The sequence below is a fragment of the Macrobrachium rosenbergii genome, chromosome 4 (genome assembly GCF_040412425.1).
Source record: "Macrobrachium rosenbergii isolate ZJJX-2024 chromosome 4, ASM4041242v1, whole genome shotgun sequence".
Lineage (NCBI taxonomy): Eukaryota > Metazoa > Arthropoda > Malacostraca > Decapoda > Palaemonidae > Macrobrachium > Macrobrachium rosenbergii.
The window spans coordinates 69701820-69720492 of record NC_089744.1 but is presented as its reverse complement, the minus strand read 5'-3'; the positions used below and the strand labels follow the sequence as shown (position 1 = coordinate 69720492).

At 36.0% G+C, this 18673-nt stretch overlaps 2 protein-coding genes across 2 annotated transcripts in view; one reads left to right on the top strand and one right to left on the bottom strand.

The window, feature by feature from the left end:
* Positions 1-18673, bottom strand: part of LOC136835600 (regulator of G-protein signaling 7-binding protein-like) — a 669467-nt gene that overhangs the window by 77286 nt on the left and 573508 nt on the right.
* LOC136835591 (uncharacterized) lies at positions 4192-17038 on the top strand. Its single transcript, XM_067099301.1, has 4 exons — positions 4192-4978; positions 7654-7745; positions 15768-15902; positions 16344-17038. The coding sequence occupies exons 1-4, from the start codon at positions 4855-4857 to the stop codon at positions 16860-16862; spliced, it is 870 nt and encodes a 289-aa protein (XP_066955402.1). The 5' UTR covers positions 4192-4854; the 3' UTR covers positions 16863-17038.

Genomic DNA, 18673 nt, shown 5'->3' with positions numbered 1-18673 from the left:
TGCGCTTGCTTGTAATTATAAATAAAAATTTTTTTACTGCATTAGAATAGAGATATCTATTTCTATAGATATTCCCTGTTTGTTAATAATTTTGTTAGCTCTAATCTGGTTTTCAAGATAAACAGTGCTATGAGAACATAAGCATGCATGTTGACAATGTATGTTATACTGGTTTCAGTAGTACACGAGGTTGCAGTTTTCAGTTTAGGCACTTGTTCGGAACCAATTACCAGTGAATATGGTGGCCAACTGTGTATGTATGTATACATACATACATACATATATACATACACATACATACATACACATATACATTATATATATACAAATATAACATATATATATATGTGTATATATATATATATATATATATATATATATATATATATATATATATGTGTGTGTGTGTGTGTGTGTGTGTGTTTATAGTGTAATGGCATAACAGTAGATTTCGTCTCTTGAATTCAAAGGCTGGAAAGGAAATGACAGTGTATATATATAGCAAATCACAAACAAACTAAATCCTTCTAAATTGAACTTTTGTGCGCCAACCAGTGAAACTGGAGAATACTTCGCCTTTTGTGAAGCGAGAATTCCCAGATATTCCCAGGTGAATTAATGGAGAAGTCTCTGTATATATTTCTTCCGTCATATAGCTTACGCATAGGGGAAATGAAATGTTTTAAAGACAGTGCTGTCTTGATGCCGTGTACATTTTCATTCCAGCTTTCTTGGCTGGTGTTCTTCAGGGTTAGGTGCGATTGTTGTTATTGTTATCATTACCTATTAAGATAAAACTAGCCTAAGAGCACAATGAGGAAAGTAGCCCATTACGGAAAAAGCAAATACAAAAGCATGGAGTAAACTATATAAGAATGGTAAATTAAATCAAATATTTATAAAACAAATAGACTATGAAATGACACTTGTGAGCCTGCTTTACAAAAAGAGTATTTGCTTCTGATTAAAACTTCTGAAGTCGCAATGATTCAGCTACACAGTTCATAAGTTCAGTCCATAATATGTCACAGATGGTTTTAAACTGTGGTACTGAACCTCACAAAAGAAATAAAAAGACCTTATAGCATATATAAAGTTGGCCTTATGCAAACACGGGGCCTTGCATAATGCCAGTTCGTACGTAACTATGTTCACGTGAATCAGAAGCCTTGTACAGACCTCTGGAGTCTTGTCAAAATTGGGCTAACATTCGTGATATTTCCCGATTCGTCTTATTTTGACGTATTCGTGAATGGGTGCTAATGAATCAGCACTAATTACAATAAATTACGATTACTGCTAATACAATTAAATCAGAATGTAAATGGTCTTGAAGAAATCGTCTTTAAAAGAAAAAATGACAAAAATTACCACCACATTCATTCTGCACTGAAAACTCTACGCGACTGACTTTCAATTTCACAGCTGCTGCAAACGGAATAATAATAATAATAATAATAATAATAATAATAATAATAATAATAATAATAATAATAACCACTACGCGGTCACCAAAGTTATAAAATAAAAGTACACGACCACTAAAGCTGAATTCCCGCACAATTGTCCGAATGTTCAGCAATGTATTTTACGGCATAATTGTCGATGACTGCCTACCTTAATGGATAGCAGAGCAATGCTTTAAAATGAATAAGTTAATACATGTACTTCCGTATTTAGCAGATTATCACAGATGAATGCATCAAAAATCCTAGGCTCACTGTATTCCCTACACGTATCTACGAGAGAGAGAGAGAGAGAGAGAGAGAGAGAGAGAGAGAGAGAGAGAGAGAGAGAGAGAGATTAAAAATCGCAAAAAAAGGGTACTTGAATCACCAATGCACAACGAACGCAGATCACTTACTACGTATCGTACAAGCCTAACAACTCGCAGAGTTGATAGACGGCCATTATAGACTATAAGAAGTCAACCGACCGTGAAATAGGCTGACACACACTGGAGGGGGATAACGAACAGTGATGGATTACCATGAAGACGATGCTGTACAAAAATACAGAAGGAATTAGTTTTCCTACGCCTGGACTCCCTGAGGAGAACTTTCCTGTGACTTGGAATAGAAATGAGAGAGAGAGAGAGAGAGAGAGAGAGAGAGAGAGAGAGAGAGAGAGAGAGAGAGAGCGAATGGAATGGAATACAGTGTTTAGGCCAAAGGCCAAGCACTGGGACCTATGAGGTCAGTCAGAGCTGGAGAGGAAACTGAGAGTAGGTAGGCTTGAAAGGTGTAACAGGAGGAAAACCTCGCATTTGCACTATTAAATAATTGTTAGGAGAGGGTGGATCTTTGGTTGTAAACTCTGTTTACTTTATCTTTTATGAGAATTAGCTAATTTATTATTTTACTGATATGAAAGTTTTCACTTGATTGTTTTTAAGGATCGTATACATTTTATGCCTATATTATTGTATGTTGTATTCATTTTATGCCTATATTATTATATGTTGTTTATCTTACTGCATTTCTGTTGCATAGAGTCGAAAATTTTTATTGCATTTCCGTTTTTATTGATATCAGTGATATTATATTGCAATATGTCACCTGTATACTAGTTGCAGGTCCTGTGATAATGAATACTGTTTATTATGTAAAACTCTTTATAAAACTATGTATAGACCTGTGTTACTCAAGAAAGAGTAAAATTATGAACCATTTTTAATGGAATAAAGAATTTGACTTTGACAGTAAAGATGGAAGAAAGATAAGAATGGGGGAATAAGAGGGTTGCAGCTAGGGGCCGAAGGGACGCTGCAAAGAACCTATAGTAATGCCTACAGTGCACCGCATGAGGTGCACTGATGGAGCTACCCCTCTACGGAAGAGAGAGAGAGAGAGAGAGAGAGAGAGAGAGAGAGAGAGAGAGAGAGAGAGAGAGAGAAGCTAAAGTACTGCGATTAAACATTTTTATATCACTACTTGGACATTCAGAAAAAATCATTCCGAGTTTGAGAAGTTTAAATAACAGAATTAACTATAATGACACGCAGAGCGTGTGTATGTATGTATAATGTGAAATTTCATTCTTTGAGATTATCAAATTATTGGCGGGTAGAAGGTAAAGTCTTAAGAAATTTATGTGCATATTTACGGTGGCTGCACCTTATACTTTTTGGCAATGTGAATTAAAATTATTTAGTTGGTACATCTGTTTTTTGTCTAATGCACATCCAAAGATAACATGCTTGGTTCAGCGTATCCCCTTTTTCACTGTAAATCATATGAATTCGTTATACATATGAGCAGGAACTTTTGTAAGATATGTATAAACCCAATGTACAACACACCCTCATTATAGGTGCTCTTCATCAGAAGTGGAACCCCTTACGTCCACATATGAGCTCATGAGACACTCATACTTCACACACTTTTGAAGCATCTTTTTCTTTCAGATATGACATACATTTGACATAATTTGTGATAATATTCAACAATTTATCTTTTATACCATGGAGCCTACATAACCTCTACAGTGCATATCTACTGATTGGATCATAAACTCCCTTGGCCCATGTATGCCACATACAGCTTTCTCTTTTAACTTTCAAATATCTCACATAACTACAGTATTTCATAACAATCTTTCTTTCCTATGACATTCTTCCTATTCAAATTCCTACTATACAACTTCCTAGTTCCATATTTCTTACAGTCAACTCTATCATCTTTACCTTTATCCAGTGAAACAATCGTTCCTTTTACCGAATCTACCCGGGCATTTGCCTCATCCAGACATACCGTACAAATTCTGGTACGCCACTTAATCACCTTATCACCAATCTATCGTAGTATCTCACTTCAAATCCCATCAGTTCCAGCTGTCATTCATTTTCAACCTCCTAATTCCCTCTCTACGTTCTCAACAATCAATTACACAAGCATTCTCAAACTTACACTAAACATTTCAACTCTGCCTCTTCCTTCCACATTCAACAAATCTTGGAAACACCCACTCCATCAATCTATCAATGCATTTGTCTCAGACAGCAAATCTCCACTCGCATCGTTATTATGACATTCATTTGTCCGTTAACGGTTCCTCACCCTGTTTATACTGTAAAACTAACTGTTCTCTCTAAATTTCTTCCTCACCTTCTCCCACTTTCTTCTTAACCATGCTATCCCTTCTTTTGTAAGCCTGGACATAATGTCTTCGTCAGTCACACACAAACTTATACACACGCACGCACACCAGTGTATAAAAGACGGTTTTAAAGACCCGAAGGTTCGAGCAACCATAGACCGCTGAACCGTTGACAGTTGACGGTTTCCCTCCGGGAGTCAAGACACAGCGTAGACCTAACCGGTAGGTTTTGAAAGACACAAACTCCCCGTTTTCTTATCCAGATGACAGGAAAAATAGGCAAGGAGATCTGGTGGGAATAAGTGTGAGAAAAAAATAAGCGAATTGAGATTTAAAACAAAAGTTTTCAAAGAAAGAAAAAAAAAGTGTACCTCTCTCAAGACAAGAGCAGAGTTGCCAACTCGTATCTTTGTGTCGGTTAGGGCCACATGGGAGTGAAACCACGTGACAGTCGCATCCCCGCGGGAGAATACGAATAGTAAAGGGGGAAAAAAGGAAGGAATCCTGTGCTTGTGACGGAATAAAAAAGGCATTAAATAACCTGATAAGTAAAGGAAAGCACCGCATTTTGAACCCGATGAATGAAGGTGCGATATGTGACAAGAGAATTTTGCTAAAGATTTGTCATTTTCATGCAATAATGGTCTAGTGCATCAAGAAGAAAAGAAATAAAGAAAAAATAACAAATATAAGGTGACTGAATAATTAAGTGAATAATATCCAAATAAAGTTATTTGTTCTACACTGCACATCAGGATGACAGCGCTCTCGAGAAAATTTGTGGTGGTGGCCACCTTAGACAAAGCGCTGAGCCAAGCGAGTAGGGGCTATATGTTACGGGTCCTGGGAGGCGTTAATCCAGCGATTCCTCCCAGTGCAGGTATGTCGTAGTTCCCCCACTGTTAAAGCTTAAAGCTGGCTTCTTTCAGCTCAGCTTTTAGAGACTGACGGTTAGTCTTTATTTTATTTACATTTTTTGTGTCACATGTTCTTTATATTTTATTTATTTCAGCTTGTTTCATGCACTTCTCTGTTCCATCTGTCTCAAAAGTTTTTATCTGTATTCCGGTATCCAATTTCCAACAGACGGTTAATGGGTTTCTTGTTACCTCACATGTGTGCGTGCTGTGAGTTGGTATGCGCGACGGCGCAATTGGAGTCTTCACCCACAGGCTCCACAGCCTCAGTGGCTAATAGTCCTATACAAATGCATAACGGTTACCGGCTTTCGTCTCTGTAAACTACCTGCATCACACAAACACATGCATATTCGAAAGCGAACTCTCATGCCTCAACCAGTGTTTGCCCCATTGCCATGGGATCCGATTTTCGTGTTACCCTTAATTACTTTTATTTAATTTTGCATATATTTCAACGTGGTAAGGAGATGTATCAAAACAGCCGCGCTGAGCACATTGAACTCATACCATATCTTGGGCTGAATGCACCCGTAGAGGGGGCGGGTACGGCCGTCAGGGCACCTCATGCTGTGCACCGTAGGCATTACTTAAGGTTCTTTGCAGCGTCCCCTCGGCTCCTAGCTGCAACCCCTTTCATTCCTTTTACTGTACCTCCGTTCATATTCTCTTTCTTCCATCTTTCTACCCTCTCCTAACAATTGATTCAGTGCAACTGCGAGGTTTTCCTTGTTACACCTTTCAGTTCTTGTTACTGTTAATTTCCGTTTCAGCGCTGAATGACATAGGTTCCAACACTTGGCCTTTAGCCTAAACTTTACATTCTTCGGCTGAGTGCACTGTGTTCACAGTTTATTTATATCTCGTGTGTACTCAACATGTAAGTACACACACACGCACACGTATCGCGACATGGATTCACTCTTTCCCATATATTCTCATGCCCAAGTAGCCAAATCTCACGCATAAGAAAATTTTCAAAGAATTTTTTTAAACTGTCATTGCCAAAGTACATCCGTGTCGTAACATAGATTAACGAGTGAGGAGCTAGTGGTACAAGATTACGGATATGCTCAAGAGAATTACCCGTTTCATCTATTAGGTAAAGAACTGCTTTGATGTTTGATATAATTTTCTCCCCTGAAGATGATTTTCTAAACTTTTGTCAGTTATAAACAAACGTATGTTTATTCGTTCGAATGTATAATGGAATTATATAATAAATAAAAGAATTATTAATGACGATTACGATTATGATAACAGCAACAATGTTGAAAAAGAAGCTGCTTAAGTAACCGACAAAGCTCAATAAAAGTTCGTAATAACTTGCCGCTTATACGAGTAACACAAAATTTATATATTAAACATTATATTGCATTATATCATAGATTATTGTTCACTAAATAATATTAATGATTCAAGTGTGAAAGTAAATAAAGAAAGGTTGGTATCAGCACATGACTCACTTATAACAAAACAAAACAAAAAAAGCTGAAAGAACGTCAATACGGAAGTGACAAAGGCATGAAAAAATAATCATTCGAGTGCCATTGACCTATTGGATCTTGCGAAACAAACGGATTTTGCAAGGGAACAATATCTGAGTGAGGTCACAGACAAATGACGTGGCATGTGTTACCATTCGCTAATGTAAAACTATAGTTTCATACATATTTCAAACTTTCATTGTTGTTATTACTGAATTACCATATTGGAAAAAGTAGGGAAATAAAAATGAATTTTTACATAGAACTATACGATTCCATGCTTGGTTAGTCTTATATTGTGGCTACTCTAGAAAAAAGTAGTAAATATAGTCATTACAAAAATTATATAATACTATTTTTCTCTGCTCATTGCAACACACGACAGTTTAAACATAAAGCTGGAATTTCCTAGTTTTGAAACACAGGGAATATGATTTTTTAATGATCATTTCAATTTAAGGTGTCACATTTTTTGAAGGAAATTATAGCTAATATTTTATAAAATTTTACTTTATTAATAAAAATTACATAAAATCTCAAGGTTATTAGGAATTTGTTAAGAATCCTGTTAAGGTACACAGTTTGTGATGAATGACGTCATTACTCGAAGTGATGAAATTTATCAAAAAGTTTAATTAACAAGTATATTAACTGTGTGTCTGCAATAACCAAAAGTTTTTCAAACAAATATTGATTTAATTTTTCCGCAAATTAGGAATTAGTTGGTTCAACACCATTTGGCAACACAAGGATGAAACCACTCTAATGCACAAATAATATCGCATTACTTTATTCAATGGAACTCTGCATCTGGAAGGACCAAAGTCCATTTGTTCATTAACTTACCCTCTGAATTTACTTCCCTTTAGAATATCTTTCCATTTGCTCTAAAGTTTTTTTTTATCATCTTCGGTCTTTAGCTATTATTTGCCTACTATTTTCCATTCCTTTCTTCTTGACTACTGTATCAATCGTCCTGTTAATTCATTTAACGTGCTTTTCCTTCACAAACTTTCCATGTCTTGTTCCAGTGACCAATTTTGCCAGGCCGTACGTTGATGGCAATAAGATAATAATTATGAATTGATTTATCATTTTTATAATTGCATTTTCCATTGCAAACAAAATATAACACAGAACGTACTCAACAGATCTTGTCATTGGAAGCACAAAAGACGCTGCTTACAAACTTCGTTACGAAACTCGCTGGAAAGGAAGCATCGCATTACAAGATTTCTCAGAGGTAAGAAAGAGTATGAGCATTATGTGCATGGCTGTACGTTCAGAGTTTGGAAAATATCTGTTATGTAGGGAATCGCCTACCTTTCTGTAAAATGAACGAAGATATTATAATGATTATTATGACAAACAATTTATACAGAAAAATTCTCTGGTTAGTTAAAATATCTGTAAACCTTAATTACCGAATCCAGTGGACAAAGTGGGTTAGGACTCATAAAACAAACTATAAACTTCTACTAATTTGAATGGTTAATTAAGGGACTTTTTTTCGTGATTTCCTCGCTTACATTTAGGTGACTATAAATAAGAAAAACAGACAGATATATATATATATATATATATATATATATATATATATATATATATTCGTATGGAAGTTGAAAGTTTTAAAGCTTCCGTAAAACGAAGTGATAACGTGGCAGCCAATGGAAAAATTATTTTAACATAGCGGTGTATTAATTCTAGACTAGCATTACGATCTTGGGCTTATTAATCAAGCCACGATAACATGTATAACAAATACTCTGTAGTATCTCAGTGTTGCTTAAGTTAAGATTAAAATAATACATTTTCATTTTACAACAATATCTCTGAATATTAATAGGCCTCAGTACGGTGATTCTCAAAATGTCTACTCTAAATGGAAAATATACAAGTTATATGTGGAATCTAGTGCGGCAGTTAAGTAGACAATACCGTTGTTACCTTTACCATTCACTACAGTCCGACGTAGGGATCACGGATGCCTAGACTATTTGCCTATGCCTACTCAAAGTAAACTGGCATATCCCTTTCACCTGTTCCCCTGTCCCCATACCCCTGACAACCTAGGTTGTGTCCCCACCTTTACTCCATCATATTAATCTCTTTAATCTCTTCTTGTTCTAGTCTTACGCTGAGAGCTGACACGCTGTTGGTCTCAAAGTCTAATAACAGATAAGTCTGTTCACTTGCTGCGAAAAAGTAGCACAGCCGCGCAATGACGTCATCTAGTCCCGCAAAATGCTGGGTCCGTTACATGAAACCGAGTCGGTCACCAACCAGCCGGTATTGTGTGCGAAAATCTGACAGCGGCAATCAAACGAGCTTAGCAATTGTGCTGTTAGTGGCTGCACATCCAATTACGAAAACAATCTACCTGCCTTCAATCCCTGTTCTACTCGACTGGTTTCATTCTGTGTCTTCAACAACTTTAAACCTGACTGAATTCTTCACAAGAACACTAAAAGTTTGCTGCTAATTTTATGATGAAAGATGTCAAAGTCTCACTGTTACTCTTATTTAACATAATGCCCACTTACACATTATATTCGGTGTTATTTCATCCCTCTCTGCATCAACTTCACAAGTTGTTATGTAGCCATATCACTGCTAATTATTCCACTACAGAAGGTAAGCTGGAAAATCTACAAAAAAAGACATGAGGATAGAAGCTTACAGTTCAAAGGTTAATTATCTAATTAAATGCCAAATTAGGCCTACATTATAATGTGTAAGATGCTTTGTTCATTTCCCTCTCATTTCTACTCATTTACTGCAGTAACTTCTTATGAATTACAAAGTAATTACTTCAGTCTAAACATAATAATAATAATAATAATAATAATAATAATAATAATAATACACAGTCATTTATAAGGTTACACATGAATTTACTGATAGAGTACAATGTAAACTGACCACTCCTCACCAATATTAATTTTAAGTAAGCTATAACAAGAATTGACAGAAACATTACGTATATATTTTAATCATACTATTTATATTATTTTTTCTTTAAATACTATTGATATACTTGAAATTGATAAAGTTAAATAGTGTGACTGAGAAGTGGGCAAAACAACAGATAAACATAAGTCCCCCATTAATCACTCCGTTTTCTATAATTTAGGATACTCGGGGCTCCGTGACGTCACCACCTGCTCGCGAACAGACTTAACCTTTATTAGACTTTGGTTGGTCTCCAGTACCTTGTATCTAACGGTTCTAAGGTGCTGAGAATCTCTGTGCAAAGAGCAATCCATAAATTGGAAATTTCACAAATCTTCTCTTTTTGCTACTGAACTCCATCTTGTATTTTGCAGTCTGTCACAAGGGTCAGTTTACCAAAACTTCTGATAATAACTTTGTTTTTTAGATTCATTTATAGCTTTTATCTAGTAGATTATATCTTGTCGACAGAGTAACATCTGGTTCCCTTGCCTACTTCATTTACCAGTAACTGTGAACAGTGTACAAATTGCCCTAGTCCTAGTCATAAGTAAGTATAGCTTTAGTTTTACCAGACCACTGAGCTGATTAACAGCTTCCTAGGGCTGGCCCGAAGGATTAGACTTATTTTACGTTAAGAACCAGGTTACTTAGCAACGGGACCTTCAGCTTATTGTGGAATCCGAACCACATTATAGCGAGAAATGAATTTCTATCACCAGAAATAAATTCCTCTAACTCTTCATCAGCCGGCGGCGGGAATCGAACTCCGGTCCATCGAATGACGGTCTGATGCTCAACCAACTCGGCCAACAAAGGGCTTAGTCATAGCCATGCATTTCATGATTCATTAAGGAAGTATTGCTACGCTCTTCAGATTAATTTCACCCACCGTCTTCTGAAATACACCGAGTGCCAGTATATTTCAAATGTGGTCGAGTAAATCATATATTTGTCACCTGAGAGTTGGTTAGAGCTTTTCGATGTCCAAGATTCTTATTCCTTAGCTCAGTGAAAAGAGCTTTACCTTTTTCTGGCCCATCTTTGCTTGAATATTTGCTCTCATATTCAGACGATTCTCTCATTTCTCGTCTCAACGAGGGATAATCAATGAGCTTGCTCTCACCTCTGCTCATGATTTCTTTCTTCTTGCACCAAGAGGTCTCGTCTCTCTTGTGAGGCTGGATTCGACAGTCCAACTCTCAAGCAGCCTCAGAACCTCTGCGAGTCACCCTGCCTCTAAAACTTTGTAAAAAGATCAGATGTCTCTGTACTGTAGTAATCGATCCAGCGGGTACTCTTTCCATCTACGGTGCAGCCTACTGTATGAACTCAACCCTTGGACTCTGCCACCGCGCATGAACCGAGGCCTCTATTACCTTGTTTAAGGGGCCACTTAAGCAAAATCACTTTAACTCACATATTTTTATCTATAATTTATTTATTTCGGTTAGTTTTATAATATGCACGTTTTTATTTTTTGGGGTATTCTACTGATTCATTATCAAAAAGAAACAAAAGAGTATTTCAACAACTTTGTCACAAATTTTAATTGGAACAAATTTAATTCAAAAGGAAAGAGTAAATAAATGAGTAAAATAAAACAACATAAATGATTAATCAAATAAGATTCGTATATTAAATAAAAGTAAATAAAGTCGGAAGTAAAATTCGGGTAAATGCTTAGCTAAACGCAATAAACAAACAACACTTCGAAAGCCCAGTGGGATCGTATAACCATTATGCATATGCCCATATAAGACACCTCTACAACGCAATTTACATCCGGGATTTATGGGACTTTTTATGGCTGGGGAAATCTATTCCTATTTTATGAGTGTGTTGGAATAGCTAGAGTTCGGTAATGTCCACGACACACAAACACATTAGATGAGGCATTTTGTTTAAGGGGAAAACAAAAACACGAACGGGAAAGGTGAAGTGTTTTGCAATAAAAAAAGACAACAATTATTTTGAAATTCCATGTATTATCTCAGTCTCTCTACCATAAACAAGACTAACATTCTTCATGTGACAAATAACTTGTTGCCTGCTATTCACATTTGGTTGATTACAGCACTGAACTCATGGAACATATCGTACAGGCACACTTTCTCAAACGTGTTGGTCTCTTTATCTGATATAAATTCTTTTAAAAAATAAAACGGAGGAACAAAAACTATCATTTCCTTAATAGGAATAAAATATTGCCCTTACATACATATTCGCAGCCAAAATCAACCCGACCTGAAATCAGGGTACTCAGGGGACCCAGAGCTCGACCTCGACGTGAGATGAATCATCCGCAGGTATTTCCATAATTTATCATGCGCCCAGGAAGCAGCTGAACAAATGAAGCCATTTTTCGAAAGTCACCGGCACTCAGCACGCTACAATAAATGCCTTCCGTTATATGCATTTTGCTCCATAAATATCGTCTAACACCACTGATGCAAATAAGTACGAATTTTCTTGTTTTGAAATGCTTTGTATATTGTATGGCAATGCACATAAACTTTGAACTAAAAAAAAAAAAAAAAAAAAAAAAAAAAACGCTGCTACATATGACTTGACTTTGAAATTACTTCCTTTCCATTTCAAGAAGGTAAGATTTCTGGGCCTTGGAAAAATGAAGAAGAAAAAAGTTATGAATTATTAGACTGGGAAGGGACGAAACTGCACTGAACTGGTAACTAAAACCCTTCTCGCGGAACTAATACATAAACATGAAAAGGGGGTAAATTTGATCCCGAGCAATCTTTGTGTCAAGCGCCAACCCTTGCATTTCAAGGTTATAATCTAGACAAGGTTTTACTTTTTTCGAACTGACTTTGGTTCTGTTTTATATCATTCTCTGATCCCAAGCAACTTTTACATTCGTAAAATATAAGCATACAGAATTCGTACATTTAGAAAGTTATGAACCACACGAGGATCTCTTTCTACCAATGATCTAACTTTCTGACAAGGTGCTATAGTTTCGTTATTGTAGATTAAGTTGGCCTTATGCCAGCATGGGTCCTTGCTCTTATGACCCGGGTTGATGGTCCTCATGAACCTCCAGAACTTGAAACAAGTTCTGAGCAAAATATGATCCTGTGAGTTACGGGCTCAGCAAGAATTTTCATCTATCTCTCCTTGTGATCTTGGCCTTTTATTCTTAAACCCATCCTTTCTTCCATCTCGCTATCCAAGTTCTCTCATCATTATTCAATATTCAATGATAACAGCCCGTGTACCAACGGTGCCTGGGAATCATTGCTGGTCACTCATCTACAGTAAGTACTGTCCAGATGGAATGTTGTTTAACTTCACTGACTCGCAGCAGACCCTAAGAGTCTGGTCTGAGTGACCGGGTCACAACGAGGCCATAGAAACAACAGCAAGTGGGGGAGGGAGTGTAATTGTTAGTTTTTTCTAATTTGTTTCGCGCTGAAATAGGTTTTATGACGATTTTACTTAACTCTGCTCCCTTTGCAATTCATGTCATAGATAATTGGGGCGGTCGCCATTAATTTTTTTGGCATAACTATCCTGTCACTGCAACAAATTAACGTCAGCAGCATGAAAATCTTTCCAACGATTAAGTAGTCTTAAGCATGAAATGGAGTAATATTTTACCCAGTGTTTTTATTCCAGTACCTATATGTAACTATTTCCAACTGGAACAAAGCACAGTGCGAAACAGCATTTACTCTTGTGCACAGAACAATTACCTCAATCGCTGAAGTAATTATCGAGCTGACGTCAGTATGTTGTAGCGCCACCCTAAAATACATAAAAAATAAGGGGTAACGGTGAGTACCCTCGACTATAATCGTGTCATAAACGTTCAAAATAATTTGTGGTAAATGCTACAATTTCTTTAAAAGACAATTAAAATGATACCAGTCACAAGACATAATCCATTCAATTATTTAATCACCGTTGATACTTCCTTTGTCCTACAGACCAATCCAGTACCTTCCTTTCCAGCTAAAGTCTTGAGGATAAGCTGCTAGTCATGATAAACACTCACCGTAGTGCAAAAATTAATAGAGTAACAAAAAAATTACTCACAGAATAATCGGCAGCAGCTTATTTCCATTACGCACAATAGTATCACGGTGGTAGCACGAATAAGCTTAAGGTCTAAATTTTTAAAGAAACCTATACATTTTTTTTTTATCTAGCATTATACCTGACATGAGAAGCATTGCTGTTATTATAACAAACACAACGAAAGTATATAACCAGACGTTAAAATATCATCAACATGAGACCCCACTAAGGGCAATGCCGTTAGTTCACCTCCCGTGGTGCACCGTAGGCATTACTAGAGGGTGCTTGCAGTGTCCCTGCGGTCCCAAGTTTTACCTCTATTCCAACTTTCTTCCATCTTGCTGTCTAATCTCTCTAATTGTTATTTCTTAGTACAACTGCAGATTTTTCACCCAGTTTTACCTTTAGATCCTTGATTAGACTGATTTACCGTCCAGATCTCTTTTTCTTGCTTTCCAACCACTCCAACTCCCCACCTTTGCTGTCATAAGAGCTGAACAGCTGACGTGACTCATTGCTTGGCTTTATACCCTAAATTCAGAATTCATTTGTATATAATAAAAATATCTTTGGCTCAAAGCATTTAATGATGATTCGACATGCTGGCCATACGTTAAACCCATGCCAACGTTTGCCAATGTCAGATCGTTCCTCAAACTTTATTTTCCAATTTGCATTTCTATTTTTGCCGACATTTTTTTTTCTGGCGACGCCAATTTCATTCAGCAAAAATTCAGTCAGTCAAGCGATATTTTCGTTTTCTTTGATCTCTGATTACTCGCTCTATAAACCGAACATTCACTTAATTGGATTCATTTGCAAAGAACATTTGTAATAACTTACGATAAAAAAATCTGCACAAAAAAACGTAGTACTTTTGATATCTTTCAATGATACTGGTCGCAATTTCTTCTGCTCTCTGCAGTCACAAAACCTTGTTTCAATTTTATATCAGTTATTTATTTGTCTTGTTTTCTTAAAGTTATTTCATTGTGACAGATGATAAAAAAAAACATATTTTACGACTTCTTTACTAACGAAGATCAGAAAACGAAAGGTTCAGGCATATACGGATTAATGGTACAAATACTTTAAATTTCAAGCTGAAAAATAAACACTAATAACGTTCTTTTAAAATCAGCGTCGATTTCGCCCACATTTTCACGCTGACTGCAACGTTTCTGGAAGTGTGCCCCGGTCTTAAATCGAACGGTACTAAAAAAAAAAAAAAAAAAATAGTTAAACGCAAAAATGAAAGTTAATTGTAAGTTTTCAATTAAGTTGTTGTGCGAGTGAAGAAATAACCTGTCAAATGATTTACTTCACAATTATCGCAAGCACGCCAACTTCATTTTCATACTTCACTGCTCGTGACATAAACATTGCTCTCTTATCAACATGATAATAATGGTCGATTTTACTCACAAGTTATAATTGTGTCCCATCTAACGGACTTCTGTTCTCTCTCTCTCTCTCTCTCTCTCTCTCTCTCTCTCTCTCTCTCTCTCTCTCTCTCTCTGTTTACATTTTAGTATACTTACTTTTATGCTTGATTAATGACTAGAAACAGTATAATAAGCGTCTCCTTCTAGTAACTATTAACCTTCATAGTGGGGTCTATACGATCTTGCTATCATGTTTCTGACTAAATCATACTCAAGTTTCAGCAACACCTCAAACATCTATATATTCTACTTTTTTTTTTTTAACTGATGCGTTGTTTCAAAGCTGCTAGCACTCAATACGGTAAATATAAGGAAAAGGGACAACTCATTCTGTAGGATTACAGTTAGAATTGACCTTTCTCATGCACTGGATATATGAATGAAGACATTTTGATATTCCGGTTTAGTGAATGATTGCCTCTTCATTTGCTCCTTCAAAGACTGACAACATATGTCCTAGGAAAGCCAAAGGACGCGTTACGCATCTGTAAGGGCTGGTAGCCTTCGATGAATATTCAAAGAACCTGTGTGTAAAATTAATGACTGAGAACAAGTCTTGGTGGAATACCCCTTTAAACTTAAGACCCTTCTTATCTGAATATTAAATGAAATGTTTTTCTAGACACTTCAGTGAATTAAGAACGTAATTCAATTACCCAGTCAGTTAGTCGTATGAGTCAAAACTGTTTATCGTATTCGGTAGAAAATTGACATAAAAAAATCGACGGATTTATTCTAATTCTGTCACCGAGCTAGTCACTCTATGATTTTTCCCTAAAGAAAGGAATCCAATATGAAACCTTTAAAGTATCATTTTCCCCTAACAGAATTCTCGAGGTGAGGCAGGAATTTCTGAAATGAAGAGGTTGGCCGAATGGGTCATCCTAGATGAATTAGATACTAACGCTTCTTCGCAGGTTTTCAGGAATAAAGCTGCTCTTGCACTCGAAAATGGATTTAAGGTAAGGTTCTTGGCTTGCTGTTGCTATCTGTTTCAATATTAGATTTCTGTCCTTATCATGCGTATTGTCTTAGACTAGGACTCATAATACGATGCCAATATATCACTTTCTTCCTGTGAACAAATATATACGCAGATTCACAGATTCACACACACACACAATATGTGTATATATATACAGTATATATATAGATAGATAGATGGATAGATACATGCATATATGCACACACACACACACACACACACACACACACACACACACACATATATATATATATATATATATACATATGTTATATTTATATTCTCTTATTCTTTAAATACTGGAAACTAGCTGCTGATGCACACTATTGCCACTGTCGTAGACAATTTAATATTTTCCCTCCAGAAAGCTATTTCAGTACACATTTATTTAAGAAAATGTATTCTATTTTAATTTCAGGTAATTATGCGTCTCGGAGAAATATCAAATACGAACATGGAGGATAACGAAGTTGACCTATTAAACAAAATACATCTCTTCAAAGACTTCATCAAGACGTATCCTAACCACATAGCCATTGCCTTGGAGACGTCTAGTTCCAGTGCCAAAGAGAAAAGTGTTCTGTTAAAAGAGACAAGAGAAACCTTAGCTAAAATACGTCTCTGGTTACGGCAAAATATCAACCAAAACACTGCAGAACAGATTCAGCTACTTGTCTCGATTCCTGAGAAAACTGAGGACTTGAGCGCCTTTGCCCAGTTGCAAGATCTCGACGGCCTTTTTGCTAGGGGCATTTCCTCGCCTTTCGAAGTGATTAAGTTGGTTAGTGCTTCCAAATACTGGACAAAACAATTATGGAAGAAATATCTGAGCATTAAAAGAAGTACGGCTCTTATAAGTAATGTAAGACATAAGCATTTCAAGTCAAAGGTCTTTACTCAGTGTCGTTGCCCGAAGAGATATATTTCTATGCTGTAAAAGTTGATTTAGTTCTTTATTTTTAAGAGCACGTATTGGCAGTGTGCATTTAAAGACAAATCAATGAATGAAGCCATCATTTGTAAAAATAATTTTGATACGCCATAAAAATGTAACTGTAACAATTGTTTTAGTAAATTCTTAGTGAATAAAATGGGGCAGTGTAGCACTAATTTTGACTAAAACCTTCAGATTTAAATACCAGTCTTTATTTTCAAATAAAAAAGTTAACAGAATTTCCTGGGTGAGAAGTTTCTTTAAGATCTCTCTCTCTCTCTCTCTCTCTCTCTCTCTCTCTCTCTCTCTCTCTCTCTCTCTCTCTCTCAAAGACTTTCGAACAATGAATTTGGCTGAGAATAGCGCACTAAGAACACCATGTTCTTACTATGAATTATGCAATCTCATTCCCTTCACAGCTTACAAACAGTCTTCGAGAAATTTGAAAACTCTTAAGAACTCATACGCATTATATATATATATATATATATATATATATATATATATATATATATAAAATATATATATATTATATATATATATATATATATATATATATATATATATATATATATAGACAGTATATGTATAATCTAATTTTCCAGTCTTGGTGATATGGAGTAGTTTAGCAATACAAAGGAGGCTACACTGCATCTTCAAGTGCATAATTCGTTATTATTCACTGAAACCACAATTTTGTTACTGTAACCATAAGAATCTCCCTTTCTTCAACTGGAGACTTATCAAATTGTTATTCATAGTAATTCTGAGATTATTAGATGCGGACTGATGATGAACTATTCTTGACTAACATCAAAAACTTGTTCGTTATTTACATTTAACTAAAATCTTATTGACAGCAATAAAGCTAACCATTAATACTAATAACCTCCTTTTTCATCCTGGAGTCTTACTATTGGAGTGCCTCGGTTATACATTCCCAAATCTTTTAATCTCGGGTATCTCTAAAGCAAGGCATATAGAACACATTTAACTGACTAATAAGAAAAGACAAAAAACCTGGTAAGTCGATGACTATAGTATTTTCCTTCCCTGGTGGGAAACGTAGGAACTACAAGCCGTCGGTTATTAACACTAGTTATTTCAGTAAACATCATAATGAGTCTTAATCACGACAATAGTTTAACTCTACAGTAACCATTGACAGCACGACAAAGCTGTATTAAATTTTTCTTACATGTTGATTTTGCTTTTTGAGCGAGCTTTTAGGTTCCTGTGGATAGTTTACTTCCCGCAATAATTTTGCGCGTTTTCATTCCTCCAAGTAAGTTAAAATACATATCCTGGTTCATTTATCATGAATATTGCATCTGTTTAAATCTGAGCAAGATCTTGACCGAAGAGGCAAATCTACAAATAGAGTTAAATCGAAAACCGCAACAATATTACCGTAAATTGAAATTATACCTGGATATCTTGAGACATTCTGCACGTAAAATATTCGCCCGCGAACACAAACATGCGCGCACATAAAGAATGTGGGTAACACACTTTTCCTTTGAACAGACTATCGCTGGAATAGAAAACTATTCCGTAAAATCCTCAGTTAACCCTTGCAACATTTATAACATTCATCACGATGTGAAAAGGATTTCTTCATCTCGTACTAAAGTATTTTTCAACCGAACACAATGTTAGTTAAATATTCCTCGTCTACTTAGCCTACCCTAATTTAAAGGTATCTTAATTTTTTAGAAAAATGAACTTAAAAGCAAGTCCTTTCCGCCTGTCACATCATTTCCCACCATAGCTCCGTAGAAACCCCACAGTAACCTAGATAATGACTGTGATGC

Bases quoted from the DNA above. Each gene is read 5' to 3' on its own strand.
- LOC136835591 (XM_067099301.1), top strand. From the start codon at position 4,855: ATGACAGCGCTCTCGAGAAAATTTGTGGTGGTGGCCACCTTAGACAAA. The intron at 7,746-15,767 runs GTAAGAAAGAGT...TTCCCCTAACAG, and splicing joins CATTACAAGATTTCTCAGAG to AATTCTCGAGGTGAGGCAGG. The intron at 15,903-16,343 runs GTAAGGTTCTTG...TTTTAATTTCAG, and splicing joins CACTCGAAAATGGATTTAAG to GTAATTATGCGTCTCGGAGA.